At 60.5% G+C, this 20,514-nt stretch overlaps 5 protein-coding genes across 5 annotated transcripts; all 5 read right to left on the reverse strand.

The window, feature by feature from the left end:
* On the reverse strand, positions 1-1,029 carry LMXM_30_1890 (peptidase m20/m25/m40 family-like protein; the record flags this gene model as incomplete). The annotated part of the gene is made up of 1 exon (XM_003877659.1): positions 1-1,029. A coding segment is annotated over one exon (1,029 nt), but the record flags the coding sequence as incomplete, so codon positions are not given.
* Positions 1,030-1,627: 598 nt separating this feature from the next.
* On the reverse strand, positions 1,628-2,014 carry LMXM_30_1900 (ubiquitin-fusion protein; the record flags this gene model as incomplete). Its single annotated transcript, XM_003877660.1, has 1 exon — positions 1,628-2,014. The coding sequence occupies one exon, from the start codon at positions 2,012-2,014 to the stop codon at positions 1,628-1,630; it is 387 nt and encodes a 128-aa protein (XP_003877709.1).
* Positions 2,015-4,201: 2,187 nt separating this feature from the next.
* LMXM_30_1910 (hypothetical protein, unknown function) lies at positions 4,202-6,691 on the reverse strand (the record flags this gene model as incomplete). The annotated part of the gene is made up of 1 exon (XM_003877661.1): positions 4,202-6,691. One exon carries the CDS (start codon positions 6,689-6,691, stop codon positions 4,202-4,204), a length of 2,490 nt encoding a protein of 829 aa, XP_003877710.1.
* Positions 6,692-11,037: 4,346 nt separating this feature from the next.
* LMXM_30_1920 (conserved hypothetical protein) lies at positions 11,038-14,892 on the reverse strand (the record flags this gene model as incomplete). Its single annotated transcript, XM_003877662.1, has 1 exon — positions 11,038-14,892. One exon carries the CDS (start codon positions 14,890-14,892, stop codon positions 11,038-11,040), a length of 3,855 nt encoding a protein of 1,284 aa, XP_003877711.1.
* Positions 14,893-16,640: 1,748 nt separating this feature from the next.
* On the reverse strand, positions 16,641-18,623 carry LMXM_30_1930 (putative dihydrouridine synthase (Dus); the record flags this gene model as incomplete). Its single annotated transcript, XM_003877663.1, has 1 exon — positions 16,641-18,623. The coding sequence occupies one exon, from the start codon at positions 18,621-18,623 to the stop codon at positions 16,641-16,643; it is 1,983 nt and encodes a 660-aa protein (XP_003877712.1).
* Between the last annotated feature and the right edge of the window lie 1,891 nt (positions 18,624-20,514).

Raw genomic sequence — 20,514 nt, forward strand, 5'->3', positions numbered from 1 at the left:
CAGGGGTGGCAGGCGCATGGAAAGCTTCACCGTCGTGTGGGTGCGGATGACGTTGCCGGCGATCTGCGGGTCCGGCAGGTTGGCGCCCGTCACGGTGAGGCTCGGCTTCCAAAAGTTCTGAATCGCCAGCTCGACGTTGTCGCCAGGCACCGTCGCCACGCCTGCCGCCATGGCAAACTGCTCCTTGAACGGCACCGTCTTCATCGACTCCGCCGCCTTGACCGCGTAGGCCGGCATCTCGCAGTGGGCCTCCGGGAACAGCACCTCGCCCGTCTTGCAGTCCTCGATGCGGCTGAGGAGCTCGCGCGTGATGCGGAACGTGTCCGGCACAACGCCGCCGGCGACGCCACTGTGCATGCTCTCCGTCAGTGTCTGCACCGTCAGCTCACCCATCGCAACGCCGCGCAGCGACGTCGTGAGCCACACCTGCGAGTAGTTCATGCTGCCGCTGTCCAGGCACACCATGAGGTCCACCTTGCCGATGCGCTCTTTGCAGCGCTCCATGTAGTAGTCCAGATCCGGGCTGCCCGACTCCTCGCCGCCCTCGATCATGATCACGACACGGCCGTGCGGGACGCCGTGGCGCTGCAGCGACGCGATGGCCGTGACGGCGGCAAAGAGCGCGTAGCCGTCATCGGCGCCACCGCGGCCGTACAGCTTGCCATCGCGCACCACCGCCTTGTGGGGGTCGAGACCCTCCGCCCACGGGCGGAGAGGCGGCTGCTTGTCCATGTGGCCGTACATGAGCACCGTGTTCTTGGTCGGCTCTGTGCCGGCGATCTCGACGAGAAGGAACGGCGTGCGGCCATCCGCGGTGAGGTAGTCGTACGTGAGCCCCTGCACGTTCTGCGCACTCATCCAATCGATGAGGATGCCAAAGGCCTTCTCCTGCAGGCCATTGGTGGCCCACTCGGGATCGAACTGCGGGCTCTGGTTCGGCACCTCGATGTAGGCCGAGATGGCCGGCACGATTGTCTTCTCCCACTCGGACTCCACCGTCTGCCTCACCTGGGTCCAGCCAGCGGACATGGTGGCGAGGGTTCAGCAAGAAGAGACAGCGGGAGCACACAGAGGGAGAGAGAGCGTCTGTGCGGAGCGGAGGATGGCAACGCGCGATGGCGGTCGATAGGCGATAGACGAGAGGAAAGACGAAAGAATGTGTCCGTGCGGGTGGAGAGGGGAGGGGGTGGGCTTGTGTGGTCAGCGTCTGTGGCGCTCGGAGCAGGTGCAAGAGAACAGGGCGCAGGCGGAGGCAGAGAGCGAGAGATGGGCGGATGCGCGGTGGAGATGCGGGGAGAGAATGTGGCCTTGCACACCTCACACGACAGCGGGTGGGGGGGGGGGCGCTGCGGCTCGACTCGCCACTTACGCAGCCGAGTCGCCAGCACGGCGCAGAGTCGTTAGTGGGTAGCGCAAAGTGCGCGAACGCTTCGGTGGCGCCTTCCTTTTCTCGCTGCGCGCTCAGAAGGAGCGGCCCAGTGCAGCTAATCGTGCATTCTCCGTTAGGGAAGTGCTAAACCATAAATGAGAAAAACGAAAGGACATTGCCAGAGGAGGGTGCGGCGCGTGCGGGCACACACAAGCGGGTGGCCGCGCATGCGTGCCGTGTCCGCACAGCCATCGCCGCCTAGCGCAGCTTCTTCTTCATGCGCAGGTTGGAGCAGTGGCCGCAGGCCTTCTTGCGGCAGTTCGTGGCGCGCACCGGCAGGCGGGCGTAGCAGCGGCGGCACACCTTCTTCTCCCAGTTGTACTTCTTGGCCAGCGCGACCAGCGTCGGCTCCATCACGCCGCCGCGCAGGCGCAGCACCAGGTGCAGCGTGGACTCCTTCTGGATGTTGTAGTCCGAGAGCGTGCGGCCCTCCTCCAGCTGCTTGCCGGCGAAGATCAGGCGCTGCTGGTCCGGCGGGATGCCCTCCTTGTCCTGAATCTTGGCCTTCACATTCTCGATCGTGTCGCTCGGCTCCACCTCCAGCGCGATCGTCTTGCCGGTCAGCGTCTTCACGAAGATCTGCATGGTGGTGGTGTGGGGTCGAGAGGAGAGAACACGAGCACGTGTGTGCGTACTCAGCTTGCTGTTATGGTTGGGGCAGTGGGACACCGGTGAGAGAGATGCGCGTGATGTGCACGCGGGTTGGGTTGGGTTAGGGGAGGGGAGGCAGCGGAGCGTGAAAAAAAAGAGAAAGTCGAGATGCGGAGAGTCGCACGCTCATTCAAAGGATAGGGCGACGTGGCCGACGACGATGCTGCAAGGAGGGAGGGGCAGGGGGGAGGGGAATGGCCCAATGCCCGATGAGCCGCCGGCGTGACGGCGTTAGTTGCCACGGCGAGGAGCACACACACAAGCCCAGCAAGACAACGGCGCTCGGTGCTCACCGTAGAGGTTCTGCCGCTTTTCCATTTTGCCGGCACCTGTATCCTCCGTGTCGGACTAACGCTGCCACCAGCAGACGTACGCGCCCACGGATGCTCGAGCACCCGTGATCGTGCGAGAGGGACTGTCTGGACTTTGTGACACGGCTGCAGGAGAGAAAGAGTGGCTGTGGTCATGGGCCGCACAGCACCGACAAAGGACAACGGAAATACACTGTACACACGACTATACATGACGAGGGGATACAGAGAGGGAGTGGGCAGCGGTCGGCTACAAAGTAAAGTAGCGTTGCGCCGCCATCAAGAGAGCGAACAACACGTGGGAGGGGGGTGGTGGGGGGCTGAGAGAGAAAAAATAAAATGAAAGGGGCGCATGGGCAGGCCGAAGAGAAATGTGCGGTGGGTGCGGCGCGGGGAGAGAACCGCATGCAGGCAGCCGTTCTCGCACGGCACGCACGCGCACACGGGAGATGCAGCAAAGCAGAGGAGTTGTACATGCAGTGCATCCGAATCGGTGAGCGGGTGGGAGCGGATGAGGCCGAGGGGAGACCGGCAAACAGAAGGAAACAACAGTGAAAAGCGATGCGCCGTCTGGTCACGAAGTATTTGCGCGTTCCTCTCGTGGAGGAGGAGCGAGTCGGTGAGCGAGCGAAGTGGGAAGGGGGTGGGAGCCTCCTCCCTCGCCCTCTCCCTCTCCCTACATACACCTCCACGCAGACACGGCCGATCAATCGTGCGCACACGGCTACATCGAAGGAAGGAGAAGCAGACTGACAAGCGCGCACAGACGGTTGAGCAGCCGAAGTCTTTCCATGAGCGAGAGAAGAAAGAGCAGGAATCATACGGGCCTCCGACAGACAGGCAGAGACAGTGTGAGGGACAAGACAGGACCCGAGGGAGGGATGCGTGACAAGACGAACGCCCAAGCGAAAGCGAACAAAGCCCCCGCCCCCCCAAAAAATGAAAACATCATCACGTAACACGCCATCACACCTCGGTTGTGCCCCCTCCTGCCCCCCTTCAGCATAGGGGGTTTGAAAGAGTGCGAGATTATAAAATCAGCCAGGCATTTTTATGCCTCTCTCGTCTTCACCGTTTCATGCTCCCTACCGACCGGCCAAACACGTATACACGCCTATAGACAACCACAACCCATCTACTTCTATCGCACCACAGCTACATCCTGGCCGCGTAGGACGAGGCCCCGTCCTGCCCTTCCCCCGTCCCCTCCTCCGATGTGAGCCGCCCCACCGGCACCACGCGGACCTGCGTGGACGGCACGCCCTGATCCAGGCGAGCAGCGCCCACAGTCCTGCTCCGGTGCGGAGGCGGTGACGTCTGTCGCGCGGGCAGCAGGGGGTGGCCCAGGTGCGCGCCGCACCAGCTCAGGGAGGCAGCTGGCCAGCCGCAGGCCAGGGCCCTCTGAGACCCTGCGCCTTATGAGCAAGGAGAGAACGAAAAAGAAATTGAGCTGTGAGAGCCGGGTGTGGGTGGGTGGGAACGTGTGAAGGTGCATTTCGGGGTGTCACTGTAGAGAGGAGCAGTGGAGTAGGGGGCGGGAGACGAAGGCGATGAACAACGCCCTACCGCGCTTGCTTGAGTGAGCTGAGGGGTGGGTGGGCGGCGAGGTGGAGACTTGCCATTATTGAGCCGCCCCCCGCCCCCGTTCGGCAAAGCAAGAACAGAGGGCGATCGGCCCTCCGACGAGACGGGCTGCACACACACACACATACACATGTACACACACACACACACACGCACACGGGCACATTACGCACACACAGGCACGTCTTCGCCGCTGAAAAGAGCTCCTCCCTGCTTTGCGCTTCCCCTACAGCCGCGTCATTGCCTCACCCCAAAATCCGTGTCGACTCAGCAGGTGAGCCAGCGGGTCACGCTCCGTCGCCAGAGCAGTGTAGTTCATCGCCTGTAGATCGCCTTGGGCGTCGCTGCTGCCGCACTGCTGGCGTACACGACCATTTTTCCGACTTTTTTGCTTGTGCTGCCCCGCGCGGACTCGCCCGTCCGCACCGGGGCCGACCTGCAGGCTTTCCATGTATGGAGCAAACATACGGTACAGTCGCGCATTCTGCTGTGCCTTCTTCTTGTGGAGGTTGCGTCTGCGTTTCCGAGCCACGGTGGTGTACACATCATCGTCAGCAGCAGCAGTCGTTCGCGGAGGCGCCACGGCCGGGTAGTTACGCGCCGAAGCATATTCCTCGTCCTCACTCAGGGTCGTAAGCGTCATGTCCCCGCGGTCGCTGGTTGCCGCGGGCGCGTTTTCTCGCCGGAGCGATAGCGGTTGCTGGCGCGCCTGCTGTGTAAGAGAAGCGTCTGCCACAACCTCGGCAAGGCTCATGTGTTCGTGTTCGCTGCTTCCCAGCAATTTGCCAGTCGGCCGCTGCGGATAGCGCTGCGGTGGCCGGCGAGGTTGTTGAGACCGACGGAATGTGGCCCTGGGGCGGCCAGGGACGACCGGCTCGAGCAACTCACAGATGACACGGCGCTTGGCTGGGGGCACCGGTACCCGCCACTTGCTTGCCTTGAGGCCGCCGACAGGCCGCACGTGCGACGACTTCGCGTGTTCCAGCGCTGGAAGGAAACCCCCACCGTCACCACGCATACATGCGCTCGTCGCTTCTGCTGCAGGGCAGGTCTGACCTTCGCCGTGGTACGCGACATCGTACGTGTGCCCGTAGGGCCCAGGGCGCTGCTGTTCCGGGCCAGATGCATAGTACGGATGTTGAGCTGCGGCGAGGACAGCCGACCAGGTGAACGCAGAAGGATGAGCCGGTGTGGCAGCCCATCTGTCGCCACCGCGAGTGTAAGCTGCACTCGGAGAATATGGCGCCGCAATGGAGGGGGTGTTGGGCTGCACCGTGAAATCGGCACGGTTTCGCGCCAGCACTTCGTCAACGGTTGGCGTGACGGCACTGAGAGCCTCGCGCTGAGATGAGGTCGAGGGGGAGTCTTGTGTTGCCAACTCTGGCGGTCGAGCAGCCTGCCCACGGAATGGCAGCTGATGGCCACCCGCGCCGCTGCGGTCGTTGTCTGCTGCATGACCGATAAAGCGCGTCTCTCCCGCCGGCCCCATTTTTGGTCTGTTCACATGGGTGAAGGACCCACAGGCGCTACTCAGCCAGCACTGCAACATGTGTCGCGCTTCGTGGCTCTTGTCGCCCATGTAGGCAGAGCTAGATGAGGCGGCACTGTGCGACGAGCGGGCTCGTGAGGTTTCCTGCCTCTTATGCGGCGTCGTTGTTGATGGGGGGCGGCAAGGTGCTCCAGGCACACGAGCCTGGGCCACCGGTGTCCCCGCTGATGGCGCGCAGCGGGACCGTGTCATCGAGTTGCCCCTGGCAGAGCACGCTTGGCCCGGCCTCAACCGCTCACAGAGCGGCGGCGCAATCCAGACAACCGACAGGTCACATGAAGAGCTCATACGACGGATGGGTCGGTGCCGCTCATCAGCCTCAGTTACGCCGTCGGCGTACACGAGCGGGGTACCCGGCACGCTCTGGGGTTTGGCGCTGCAGCCCTTGAACGATGGCTTGGCCGTTATGTTGCTTGTACGGTGAGAGCTAAGCTGCGAAGAAGCTCTGGAGGACTGCTGGAAAGACGGATGGCCCCTAGACCCCAGCATTGGCACCCTTATCGCTGCCGCCGCTGTGTCAGGATAGTTGGTGTCGCCGTTGAGGCTTGGGGAGCAATTGTCTTTACCACTGGGGTGATCTTTGCCCTCGTCGAGGGGGGAATCCTGCAGAGTGTCGAGTGGCTGCAGCACAACCGCGGAGGACTCTCGCAAGTCCACAACTGCGCACCCGGAAGCGGCAGCGGCGAGGCCAGCATCGCGGTCCTCTTCGGTGGCTTGCTGACGTGCACTCTTGTGGGAGAGCAGAGACATCGAGCTGCCGTTGCACACCTTCCGCGATGCAACCACTGAGGAGACGCCGGAGTCAGAGTGATGCTGCAAGGTGCTGCTGCTGCCGCTGCTGTTGTGCGATGTAGCCAGTCGCTTACACAGCTGCTCGTCGGCAGCGGTGAGCTGCTTCTTTGTCGACCGCGACGACGGTGCGAGGCCGCGGTAGAATGATTCGTTGCGAGGTCGCGCGACGCGACGGCCGCCCACCATGCCGCCGACGTCGACAATTTTCAGTCTGCGATGCTTTTCACCCTCTAACGCGTTTTGTAGGGCGCCTTTCGACAGCTGGGGTTGCAGTTTTCCCTCGGACGCTGGCGGCTGCTCCATGGGGTACCCGATCGAATCGGTAGCAGCAACAGATGCAACACTGTCGGCCACGCGACCGCTGCCGAGCAGCATCAGCGTCTGAGGCGTGCGAAGACTCTCGTGCTTGGGAAAGCCGAAGAGGGTCGAAAGCCCATTGCCGTCCCAATGGGACCACGTTGCTCGTGACCGTCTGTGCGCTCTGATTGACGGTGACTGCCGATACACTAGCAACGAAAAACAAAACAAATGTTGCCGCGGATACGCACGAGGAGGGGGGAGAGGGGGGGGTATGGCACACTACGCAATCACCCCGGTGCTTGGGGACAGGCGCGTGGTGGATGGATGGAATCAGGGCAAGAGGGAGGTGCGCGGTGTTTGTATAATCAATCAGGTGCAGGTAGCCACGTGATACACATGCCCGCACACCCGGCAGTTCCCTCCCTCCCCTCTTTGTCTCCTGTTCCCTGTCGTTCTACCACTTGAGCATAAAACCAATACACAACACCACAAGAGCGAGAAGGAGGAGGAGGGGGAAGGGGGACGGAGAGCACCGCCAGCGATGGCAGGTGAGCGGTTGGGGAGGGAGGGAGGGAGGGTGGTGGTGGTAGTGGTGGGGGAGGGTGTGAATGGGAAGAGACACAGACAGAGATGATGACGCTAGGCCATGCAAGGTTAAAACAACAACAACAAAAAAAAAGGGGGTGGGGGGAGGAGGAGGGCTACACGGAGACAGGGAGAGGCACGAGCGAGGTGCCGCAGAAAGAACGACCTGGAAAGGACAAGAGGAGTCGAAAACGTACCCACACACACACACACACACAAAATAGAAAGCAAAACGAGAAGAGGGACCGAGTACCTCGAGAAGATGGTCGAGCACGCGCCGGTGTGGTACAAGCCAAGACTCAGAGGTATACTCAAACTTCGAGGATGATAAGTGCACCTTTTCTGCGTGTGCGACTCCCCTCTCTCTCTGCTGTGATAACGAACGTGTGGTGTCCGGCGCTGCTGCGGCTGCTGCTGCGGCTGCGGCGGCGGCGACCACTGCTACTGGGGAGCTGCTAGGAGCTGCGGTATGGCTGTAGAGGATGCCAGGAGAGCAGGCGATGGATGCACACGCGTGTGAGTGGCGCATTCGCCGCCCCCGCCATCACCGATTCGACGTGGGTACACGTCACACCACAGACACCAGGTGGGGTGGGGTGGGGGAGCGTGATATTGAGACAACGACAGGAGAGACATCGTGAGGGAAGAGGCGAGTAGAGGGAGGGGGGGGGGCAAGCGAACATCGGGAATGGGACTGCAGGAATTCACTGATGCCTTCACGAATGCAGGAAAGATCAGCCCGCACCGTACACGCGCGCGTGAGGGTCTACTCCTCTTGGTCTCCTGTATGCGAGGACGAGGAGCCCATCCTCACCTGCACGACGCTGTCCGAGCGGGAAAGGCATGCGAGCGAGGGCGGGCCGGGGATCTGCAGGGCGGATATCGTGGTTTGCTAATTCTCGTTGTAGAAGCAGAAAAGGCAACGAAAAGATGGAGAGGTAAAGACACCCGAGCGCACGCCCAATGCAGCCGTGCACTGTCCCACTCGCACCATACATACCTCCATCGGTGTGCATGGCTCGAGCCCATTAAAAGCCGAAGTCAGCAGACACAGAAGCAAGCGCTGGGCCCCACCGACCCATCCCATTCCCCGACGCAGACATACCAACGTGCAGAGCAGTGCGCTTCTTCATCACCCGACCCCCTCCTCCGATGTGAGCCGCCCCACCGGCACCAGAGTGTGGCCCAGGTGCGCGCCGCACCAGCTCAGGGAGGCAGCTGGCCAGCCGCAGGCCAGGGCCCTCTGAGACCCTGCGCTCTGCTTGCATGCCATGCTTCGCGCTCAGTCACTTCAGGCCGCGGCATGCCGGAGCATGGTGTGCATGCGCATGGGCGTCAGAGGGGCTCGCTGGCGCAGGCTCGGGGTGCTCCCCTCACGCGTCCGGCATCTGCAGCCCCACCAGTCCATGCGGTCGGACGTAGATGCCGCGCGCTATGCAAGCATGCAGTGTGGGGCTGGTTGCTATGGATCGCGTCGCCCCGCGTGCGTTGAGTCGCTGACACGGTGCGTCGTGGGCGGGCACACACATGATCATGACCGTGCGTCTCTCCGGTAAAGCGCTGGCCCAGACGTCTCGGCCGGCACCACGAGACCGCGGCCGTACCCGGGGGGGGGCGGGCTGCCGGCTCTTTGGCTCCCCCCTCCCCACCCACAGGGGTGTGGGCACCAGAGCCCGTCGTGCTACGCACTGAGGTGGCTGGCAGCACGAGGCAGAGAGGGGACCACAAGACAACAGACCCAGAAGAGTGCACCCAACAGGCACCAAGGCAACGCCTATGAGCGCAAGGGATGGAGATGACAACGAAGGACAGGGATGCACCGCAACTAAAACCACTATCAAACACGCAGGCGCGTGCTCCCTGAAGCGGACGCGCGCGCACGACAGCGGGGAGAAGATGCAGCAGTAGTGCAGGAAAGCCTTTTATACAAGAAGACGGTGAGCGGAACACGTCAACGGCCATTTCTTTTCGGGGGGGGGGAGGGGGCGCCGTGCACCGTACTTTCTCTGTGCCCTCGACGCCTTACAACCATGTCGGCCACAGGTGGAGGGAACTGAGAAGGGAGATGAGCCGCACGTAAGCGTCGTGGGCAGTGCCAACGAGAAAAGGAAATGGAGAGAAGGACAGAGAGAGAGAGTTGCACGGAGGCCATCGAGCGAGTCGGCGCATTCGTCTCCATCGCTCCGACTTCTGCGGGCGGTGTGTGCACGATCACTCTGCCTGCACCGAGGCCCATAACGGCAGGAGCAGAGTGCGTGCTCCATACACGAGCATGCATGCGCGCATCGGCCCGTGCCTGTGCACGGACGAGAGTGCGCAGTCAGCCGCCCTTCCAGTCTCCTGTCGCACCGGGTGGAGGCATGAAGGGGTGGGAGTGGCGGGACTTGCTGTGAGGGCACGGGCAGTGGCGGCGACGAGGGAGGGGTGTGGCCTGGAAGGCGCATTGACGTGTGGAATGGAGTTATCGTTCGCAGTGGACAAAGGAATGCAAGAAGAAGGGGGCCTCCGTCGTCCCTCCCTCCCTCGCTCCCTCGGGTCATGCAGCATTTGCATATCCCGAGGCAGGCGAGCAAAGGATCCACACAGACACGAAACGGAAACCAAAAAAAAACGGAAAAACCTCCGCAGGGGCCGGTGCGCCATCACTTGCTGGCGCAGGAGAGAGAGAGCAGGTGCGGAGGAGAGTGAGCGACAGTGGGCTGACAGCGCTCCCTGTCTACGGCGCATTCGCCACCACTGTGTACCTTCACCCCCTCTCCACACCGTATGTTTACAGCGGAGTTCATAATAGGAGACCGCGACGAAGTGGAAGGACGTTGAGCGATGGGTCGTCGCAGTCGAAGAAGTGATAGTAAAGAAAGGTGGTAACATAGAGACATGACAATCCGCATCCACGAAGCGCCGAGCCACGATGGGGCCTCAATGCAACGAGGCAAGAGAGGAGCAACAGTAAAGGAGGAGGATGAGGTGATGGCACGGACACACAGACACACACACACACACACACCGAGAGGGAGAGAGGCAGAGAAGCACAGAGGCGTCAGCAGAGACATCAACCTCTCCACCTTCCCCACACAAGAGAACAATAACAGCGCATCAACGCCAAAGAAAACGTGAGGACAGATGAAACGAGAGAGATATATAGATATAGATCGATGGAGAGTGGTGTCGCTGTCGTCCCGTCTCCCTTCATCACGGTGCGTAGGTCGGCATCATCTGCAGGCGACGGGTAGGCACTGAACGAAAAACAAAAAAAAACACCGGACAACAGCGCGCAGGCAACACGAACAAGAAAAGATGCGCGCCCTGAGGTAAAGTGAAGCAGCATTGAAAAACAAAAGGAAAGTAAAGCAACAGAGAACGAGAGGCACACATACATCCGCACCACGCCCAACACCCACACACCGCTCCACCCTCCCTCCCCCGACCATCACCACCACCGCCGCATCGAAGCCGAACGGCGAGAAAGCAACGAACAGCAATATGTAGAAAACAAAACGAAAAGCAAAAAGAGGGTGGCGGAGGAGAACACACAGAGGGCCACCGTGGCGGACGTGAGTGGCCTGAGGGAGGGTGTGTGTGTGGTGTGTGTGTGTGGGGGGGGGGGCTTGAAGGGAGCACCGCAACAGGGTCGGTGAGGCGCTTAGAGGAAGCCGTCTCTTCTCACCGTGCGCAGACACAGTGGAAAGGAAACGGAGAAGAGATGGGGGGAGAAGAGGTGGGCATGCGTGTTCAACCGCTCCCGCATACTGCATCTGCTTCGCCTCATATGGCCTCTTCCTGCAACAGGCCCACACCCTCCCACACACTCTGGTGCCCATCGCTGAGTCTTTATCTTACCTCTGCGGCATCTTCCTCCGCGGCGGGCAGTACTCAAAGGCGCGAATGACGCGCTGGTCTGGCGGTATCCTGAAGTGCTGAGTGTAGTCCGGATCCTCATCTGCTGGACGCGGCTGCGCTGCACTGTCGGGCGTCGTGGGTACCTCCGGCGAGGACAGGGACACGCCAGGGGTGGCAGGGGAGGGAAATGGAGGCGGAGGGGGAGATGCTGCCGTGGGGGGCGTTTCCGTCAGAGACGCAGTAAGTGAGGCTGCGCCTGCCACAGTGATGGACCGAGACAGCAGTGCAGGGGCAGCACCATCGTTGCTGTTCTCTGCCGCTGGTTCTGCACGATCAGCATCGCCAATGGGCACTATCACGACATCAGTCGCCAGCGCATCGCCACGGCTGCGGCCAACAGCGTGCACCATATACATGTCCCGCACCCAGCCGCAGAAGGCGGTAGTGGCGATAGTGAAGATAGAGAAGAAGGCGCCACCCATCAGCGGGGATGTCTCCCAATTCCAGACAAGATGGCTTGTTCTGTACAGGAAGTACTTGATCAGGTATCCCATCGCATGCGCCTGCGCTAGAAGAACGAGGCACACGAGCACAATGAAGAGTACGTTGCGCCGCGTGTAGAAGGGAGGAACGATGTGCATCTCCTCCACGTACTCCTCCACATCTGGCTGACTGCGGAACCAGCTGTAGACGATGAGGTTGGCGAAAAGCACTAGCAGCACTGCGAGGCAGTACACAAATAACGTCAGCGAGATCCCCTCGAAGCGGAACATAGTGCTGTAGGCGACTTGGTGGTAGGCCGCCGAGCACGACATCTCACCAAGAACGACATGTGTTAGCGTCGTCGTCGTCACAACCATGATAAAACAGGCCAGGAACAAGCAGACACCGTTCAGAATCTGCTGCGAGCTCTCCCACAGCAACGTCGACCGCTGGATGTTGACGCGGAAGGGCTCCTTGCAGATTTCGCAGTGATTGACGTTTGCCAAATTGCGCTTCGCGCTCTCGATCCGCCAGCGGTCAAGACACGTGGCATGCACGAAGCGGACAGAGCCGGTGCAGGCACACGGTACGATGAGCGGGGCGATGTCGCTTCCCTCGCGGCATATGCGGCAGAATGACTCCTCCTCTTCCTCTTCGTTCGGCGCGGCGTTCGATCCCGGTGCACATCCACGCGCCGCTGCTGCGGCCGGCGACGGTGCAGTGACGCCGGTGGACGTGGGGGCAGAAGTTTCGGAGACTGGCACGCCATCGACTGCGCCCCCACAGGACTTCATCGCCTCCACTTCTTCACGAGGTTTCGTCGACACAGTTTGGATGGGATCATTTGCGGTCGGCCACGGCGCACCCGCCGCGTGCTGGTGCTGCTCACGTCTTGAAAGGCTGCGCCCAGCATCTACTGACTCCTCAGTGATGAAGAGCAGATCGTGCCCGTTGCTTCGCGCATGCGGTCCGCTCTGATTGACCTCCCGCCAATGCTCAGCAGCATCCGCCTCAGGCGGAACACGCACCGCCACTGCCGTGGCAGCTTCGCAGACAGCACGGCTTTCCCCTGGATGATGGTAATGACGGTGGGTGCCGTGGGTGCAGTCCGTCGTGAACGAGCAACAACTTACGTTTTCCATGAGCGCGTCGCTGGAACACGGCGTGGGAGACGCCTTCAAGGCCCCGACGTTTCTTCCGCCGCGAGTGTGGTGACCGTGGTGGTGATAGTGAGCGCTGTCGTGCGGCTCACCGGAACATGACCCCGTGGATGCTCGGGAGGGCATGGAGTAGGTGCTTCTACTGCTACGTGTGCTGAAACTTGTTTCCTCCTCGCGGAACTGGCATTGAGTACAAGACTCGTGCTGCTGCTGCCGCGGCGGCGGCGGCTCCGTCCGTGCATCTCCAGCCGCTGATGCGTGGAAGCCAGTAAGATCTGGTGTCTGCAGCGACGGTACCCCGGGGGCGGCCGCGCCCCATCCAAAGGGCTGCACTCCCGGCTGCTCCTGTTCGGTGGCGGATTGCGCCGTTACTGTGCCGTGGTGTGCCTGCTCTTGCCGCAGCAGCTGATTCCGCAGTAGGCGCTGCTGATAGGCGGAGCGGAGACTCAAAACCCACTCTATTCCCGCTTTCAGCGCTTCAACCATTTTCCTGCGCATCAGCAGCGGCAGCATCCATATCCATTCCGAAAAATCGGAGTCCATCATGTACTGCTGCACCAGGTCGGCCCGCCACATCGTGAAGGGCAGCGGCAGAAAGAGCATGATCAGCGGCAGGACAAGGGCGAAGATGAGCTGCATCCGCTCCAGCTCCACCGCCGGTTCCTCGTTGAAAAAGAGATTCAGCTCACATGTGGGGTGCGACTCGTCAAATTTGCCGTCGGGCGTCCCGGACGCCTTCGTGTCTCTCTGCGAGTTAAAGGACGGAATCGTGGAGGAGTGGAGAATGATGTAGTACGGCTCCGTTACCGGGACCCGCTCAACACGCATGGACACGCTCTGGAGCACCTTGCACATCGCGCTGTTGTCGAGCATCGGGGCGAAGGCGTCCCAGAAGTCGAGCCAGCGGCTGCGTTCCTCATCCTGCTGTGGGACGTTTGGGCGGCTGTTGTCCTCGACTTCGTCGTTTTCGGCTGAGTTCTCCATTCTTATCCACGTGCTTCGGGTAACGTAGTTGTGCGCCTGCATCTTGGCCGCCACAGCTGCTGTGCTCTTCGAATTGTAGGTACCGCCGTTGAACTTGTGGCCATTGCGCAGTTCCACTTGTAAATAAATGCCGTAACAGTTGTCTCTCCTCACGGACTTGTCGTAGCGGTGGTCCTTCAGCTGCACAACGACCTCGATCATGTTGCCAGCCTCTCCGTTGAACTTGACCACCGTGTTGCCGCTGCCGACGATGGTGATTGGGATCAGGCCCCTGGTGCCGTTCACATAAATGAGCGTGTCCTTTGCGTAGTTTCCCATTGCACGCATCAAGGCGGCGGCGCCTTTCTTGGCAGCGATCACCTTGGCACTGCTGTAATCCTTGATGGCGCTGTGACCAGCTTTGGCCTCGACAACCGCACGCACAATCTTTTCCGCCCCCATTTTCAAAGCTGTAAACTTCTGCAACGCGATGCTGGGCCCCTGCAGACGGCTCTTGCCCACACCGACAGCGCCGGAGCGAAGAGGCTCGATGGGAGACGCCTGAGCAGATGACTTCAGAGACTTGAGCGGGTGCTTAATGGCGGGAGATGCGACTCTGTGGTTTTTCTGGGGCACAGATATCTGCGCTGCTGGATCTTGGGCCTGCGCGACGACGGCGCTCGGTGACTTATTCATCTTTGCTTCCGACGTCGTGTACATCACGTTCAGTTTGGAGACAAGCCGCCCTTTGGAGGCGTCCGCTTGAGTGGCCAGTGTCAAATGCTCCTGAAGAGACCGACTAGCAGAAAGTCGCACCCCGCTACCAGTCGCGGCCGGCATGGCACTCCGGCTGAACGGCGCGAGCAGATTCACGTCTAGCTTAAGATCCACCGGTGGAGTTATCTCGCGTGCAACGCCAGAAATGGTGTCGATGTTGGCCTTGGTGAGCGGCTCCGCAAAGAAGGTCTCGATGAAGGCGTTTCGCTCTTCAAGGCTCTGCTGCCAGAATTGACTGAGCACGGACGCTTGACGTCGCGCCGTCTTCGCTGCGGTAACACTCCCGAGCAGCGTCAGCGTGGCTCCCTGCTTATCCTCAGCATTCGCCGGAGGAGAGGCAGAAACTGTAGTGGTCATCAAGCAGGCAGCGACGACGAGTAGCGAGAGAAGAGCGGCGGTGATGGCGGTGGGGACGCGCGATCTCATAGGTGCCGCGTTCTCACGCGCACGCGCGTGAGACTGCGTCATCGGTGTGCGCTGAGCTCGAGGCAGGAGCTGAAAGAGCCGAAGACTCGCGTGCCTGTGGCGCTGATGCCACGCCCCAGCGGGGTGGTGGTGGTGGTGGTGGTGATGCGGAAGCTGGCAGTGCACAGCTGCACAGCGGACTGACGAAAAGAGGATTAGTTCGGTCGAGCTAGAAGGGGCGAGTGGTGCAGCGTGAGAGACAAGTATCGGAGCTGCCCCTTCCTGATCTCGATGTGCCACCTGTCCGGCGTGTGAACGCTCGCCTCCCAACCTCCACTCAAGGAAGAGTGCGGGGGAAAGCAGGTTGCGGAGCTGCAAGTGCGCCGCCGACTCGGAATCAACACAGGGAAACGAAAAGCAACAGGAGGTCGAGCGGAAAGTGATGGCGATGATGTGAGCCCAAGTCCTCGTGTTCGCCTTACGTCTGTGCGTTTACGCGCTGCAGTGAATCCGGCAGGCGCCCGTTACCACGACGACGGTCTGAGATCGAAGACAACCGAAACACAAGCAAACAACAATAAAGCGCCCCCTCCCCTCCCCCAAAAGGCTACAGATTCAGACGGGCAGACGGAGAAGAGTCGGCGTGTGCGTGTGCGTGCCACACCTGTGCGCCCTCGATGCGTGTCTGCTTTCTGAGGCACAACCCGCAGAGCACCCAGGAAAGGCGCGAAGACGGATACGGAGCACCGGAGATGAGAAACCGTATGTGCCGACGAAACACACAAACAAACACACAAAGAAGAAATCAAAATAGAAAATGTGTGGGTGGGTGGGTGGAAGGAGCCAGGGCAGGACACGGCGTTTTCACCTTTGGCATGCGCGTGTGGTTGTGCGTACACGTATGAATTACATTGTATCGGTGTACATTAGTGTAGTTCGATGGCAGGGGGTGGGGGTGCGCATGGATGCCGCGTATGGACGTGGGATGGCACACCCGATCGAGGTTGCACATATAGGAAGACACGACGAGGGCGAGGGCGAGAGAGTGGGAAGGGAGACAGCACACGCCTCAAAGCACGAGAGCGCGGGCTCGAGTAAAGAAGCACGAGGGTGGGGTGGGGTGGGGTGGGGGAGGACCCGATAAAGGTTGCTGCTTGACACGCAGAGCCCCCCCCCCCACCGTCGCGTGAGTTCACTGGGGACTACACAACAAACGAAACCAAGAGACCCCCTTTTCTGCGGATGATGCGACGCACGGGAGTCGCCGGACAGGTGGACAGCGCCGTGCGCGTCACATCGTTGGCGCCTCGTTTTAGTTAATTATTCCAGTGCCCGTTTCGCTTCCCCAGGCATCCTTACGAAGATGAACGCGTACGTACACACACAGACACAGACACACAGGGAGCGAGGGAGGGGATCCGCAGACCGCATTACGCCGCTCACTGGGGCTTTGCGGACGTACACGAGAAGTTTCCTCTCGCTGTGGCGGTGGAGAGGGACAGCCTCGACAAGAGCTGACAAGAGTCATGTGCTAGCCGTACTTCGTCGTACTCTTAAAGTCCGGCGGGCACCGCACATAACCAAGAACCACCGCGTGCACGTGCTGACACAGACGCACACACGTATGTACACGGAAAGTCGTGCGCACAGAAAGCAGTTCGGTATCGTTTTGCTTCCAATCGAATGGCGAGGGGGAGTGGGGCGGTGGCTGAGACACGGATGAAGTGGGAGAGTGTGCAAGTGTGGGCTAGAGTGGGTGCGTCGCCTCCAACAAAACGTCAGTCGCGCGACTTTGCCGTGGCGTTCCTTCGTCAGAAGTCGATGCCCAGATCACCCCCTTCCTCCCACACATCGACGATTTCCTGCTTCGCCTTCGCCTTCTCCGCCTGCGCAGACTTGGGCTGCTCTCCATCCACTGAGCATCGGCGCTCCGCTTCCATGAGGGCCAGCAGGTGCGCTTCAATCGCGTCAACGCACTGCTTAAAGGCAGAGGCAGGCACAGACGCCGCTGCGGAAGCCGTAGCGACAGCGGCGCTCTCCTCATCGTCCCCTTCCTCGTGCACAGCACCACTAGGTGCAGACGAATCATCGGCTCCCGGTGCTGCACCCAATCGCATCATGTCCATCACCTCAATGCTGTTCCCTTTCTCCGCTTTGATCTTCGCAGCGCTGGTCTTGAGCTGACCCAGCTCCTCACGAAAACTCGTGTGAAGCTCGTAGCTATGAAAGCACATCTTGAAGAGGTGCGCCTTTACGAAGCCGATGTCGACCGGGTAGTAGCGCACCCACTGCATGTATACAAGCGCCGTGTGCAGCGCTGAGAGTCGCGTCGCCTTGTCGGCACCGTGGGTACGTCCCGGCATGACAGGCTGGGAGGGATTACTGAATAGCTTCGGGTCCCACAGCAGCGGCTCAGCGCACATATGGCCCTCGCACCGCGTCTCCTGCAGGTGGGCAATCACATCGTCGTAGGTGCGCACGTTGCCGTTCGAGATGACGGGAATGGTGCCGCCCAGCGCATCGCGCACACGGCGGATGAGCGCCATGTTCGCCAACCCAGTCTGCTGCCCCTTCATCTCGCGTGTGCGGCCATGAATGCAGAGCATTTGTGCTCCCGCGTCGCGAATCATGCGGGCGTAGAGGATTGTGAGAGCCTCATCGAATACCGCCTTCAGCGGCTCCCGTGAAGTGTCCGCAGTCGCACAGGCAGCGCCATTCTCTTCACACCCGGCGGAGCTGCAATCGGTGGCGCACTCGCGGTTGTCACCGGCAGCCTCCACGTGCCCAGGGTGGTCAAACACGCGTATTTTCACTGTCACCGGCACCTCCAATTCCACGTGGAGTGTGTGCACGATGGTGTGAATCAGCTCCCAGTCCTCCATGAGGAAGGAGCCGTAGTGGCCACGGCGGGCAATGCCCTGCGGACACCCAAGGTTGAGATCGACGGCATCGCACTGATACAGAAGGTGCGCCGGCGCTTTCTCGGAAGACGACAGACCATTGACGCGTACGTGCACCGGGTACACAGGAGCCGCAGACGCACCGCCGTTGTCGCCTGTCTGCTCGGTTGCCGCTGCCTGCTCGCCGAGGACGGCAAACCGGGCAGCCCTCAGGACGGTGTCCGCGTCGTTCCCGCAGAACTGCACGATGCACGGCCGGTCCACAAGCACGGTGTCGGCCACGGCATCCTCGCTATCAGCCCCTACACCTGCCCTCATACTACCGCCGCCACCGTGTTCGCCAGCTGCAACGGAGGGGCTCGCGAGCGCCGCCTCCATGGCTGCTTTAACTTCGTCCGGCAGACACACAGACAGAAAGTGTGATCGGTACGCGGCGCCATCTGCAAAGCTCTTTGCATGCAGCATCGGCGTGTAGGCCACGGTGGCACCGTACTGACGGCACAGCATGCGGAACGGAAGCTCGCTCTGGTCGACCATCGGACCGACAATGAACATGCGAGGGCCGCTGGTGGCGTTGAGATGCAGTGCCTCTGCCGCTGCCTCGTTGTCCGTCACTTCTTCGGCGACACGCAGCGGAGCTCCTCTAACCGCCGAGGAGCCCGTAACGGTGGCTTCCATGTTTGCGCGAGCCGCCGGTGACTGCACCGCAGCGTACTTGCGCACCAGCACATCATTCCAAAAACCCCACGCACTGGATGGCTTCGTGCTGGGGTGGACATGCTTCACAGTGGCGTCACGGCGTCCATTGCAGTATGGACACGTGATGCTGCGGAAGGGTTTACCCTCTGCAATGAGCTGCCGATAAGCTTCCAGCTTTTTGGGGTTATAGGCCATTCTGGAGTAACGCAGCGATAACGGCGTCGACAGGCACGCGTTTGGTAGCGCGTACGGGGAAAGCTGGGATGCACAGCTTTCCTACACGGGAAGTGCGCTTTCTGCGTCTGTAGACCCGCTAAGATAGCAGGGGGAGCGCGGAGAGAGCAGACAGGGTAGTAGGCATCGAGGAAGTGTGGGGCAGAGCAGCGAGGCAGAACACGAAATGCGGCTGTGATTGTAATGCTCCTTAGGCAGCTGTTGTGGGCGGGAGGGGAAGGGTGAGAGGCATGACATGTGCCATCCAGCTGCAGTGACGATGAAGTAGGGCAGAGAGGTAGAGGGGGGAGGAGGGGAAAGAGATGTGGGGAGGCCACACAATCGCGCGAAGACACGGAGAGGGACAGCAGAGAGAAGGGCCCCTCTGAAGCGAGCCACGACGCTTCGAGTAAGCTCCAGTTTAGTGCGCGCGCAGACCGAGATGGCAGTCATTTTGGAAGAGTACCTGGACGCGTTCATGGGGGCCGCCTCGGCGGCTTTTTTTCTGTGTCGGACCACACGGCCCAAACGACGGGTAGACACCCCAGCTTGTGGCATCCCAGGGTCTACTACGCCAGCTCTTTGGGGGGAGGGGCGGCCAAGCACCACCCCCTCTATCCCCTGCCAACACCGAGCTACTTCTGGTGGTGACATGACCCCTAGTGTCTACGACGCAGCGAGCGCAAGGCGATGTGCCGCTACTGATGCCGGCTGTCAGGTGCTGGATGGCGTGGTGCCGGAGTGACCTGTGGTGGTGAACACGCTTGCGCCATCCACATGATGGGCAGAGTGTCAATGTGGCTTGAGGGTATCCCACACACGCTCCTCACGCTGCCCACTGGTGCGGGGAGCCCGAGGCCACTCCGAGGGGGATGCACCAGGTGGCCACTGGCACTAGTGGGAGCGGCTGTGAGGCGGGTGGGCAGCGCTTGAGGCAGGAATCGAAGAAATCATGGAAGGAAACAGAAAGCACGCAGATGGTGTAACGTACGCGTCATCAGCGATGTAGAGAGAAGAAAAGGCATAGGAAGAAATAAAGCAACGTGAACAGGAGAAGAGCTCGCGAATTGCTGGGGAAGCGCGTGAAGTGACGGGGCCACAGCGCTATGGATCAGCCCGCAACCCCCCCTTGCCCACGCATCTGCCCTATCGTCCCCCTCACATCTCGGTTCCGCTCACACGCCCTCTCCGCTTGACATGCGTATAGACATCGTATATTCTTGGATTGAAAAGGGGAGGAGGGCGGAGGGCCAGAACGGGAGGGAGGGCAGGATGTCGTCGACGAATTCTCTAGATATCGCTCAATACTGACCATTTAAATCATACCTGACCTCCATAGCAGAAAGTCAAAAGCCTCCGACCGGAGGCTTTTGACTTGATCGGCACGTAAGAGGTTCCAACTTTCACCATAATGAAATAAGATCACTACCGGGCGTATTTTTTGAGTTATCGAGATTTTCAGGAGCTAAGGAAGCTAAAATGAGCCATATTCAACGGGAAACGTCTTGCTCGAGGCCGCGATTAAATTCCAACATGGATGCTGATTTATATGGGTATAAATGGGCTCGCGATAATGTCGGGCAATCAGGTGCGACAATCTATCGATTGTATGGGAAGCCCGATGCGCCAGAGTTGTTTCTGAAACATGGCAAAGGTAGCGTTGCCAATGATGTTACAGATGAGATGGTCAGGCTAAACTGGCTGACGGAATTTATGCCTCTTCCGACCATCAAGCATTTTATCCGTACTCCTGATGATGCATGGTTACTCACCACTGCGATCCCAGNGAAAACAGCATTCCAGGTATTAGAAGAATATCCTGATTCAGGTGAAAATATTGTTGATGCGCTGGCAGTGTTCCTGCGCCGGTTGC

This window comes from Leishmania mexicana, chromosome 30 (assembly GCF_000234665.1).
Source record: "Leishmania mexicana MHOM/GT/2001/U1103 complete genome, chromosome 30".
NCBI lineage: Eukaryota > Euglenozoa > Kinetoplastea > Trypanosomatida > Trypanosomatidae > Leishmania > Leishmania mexicana.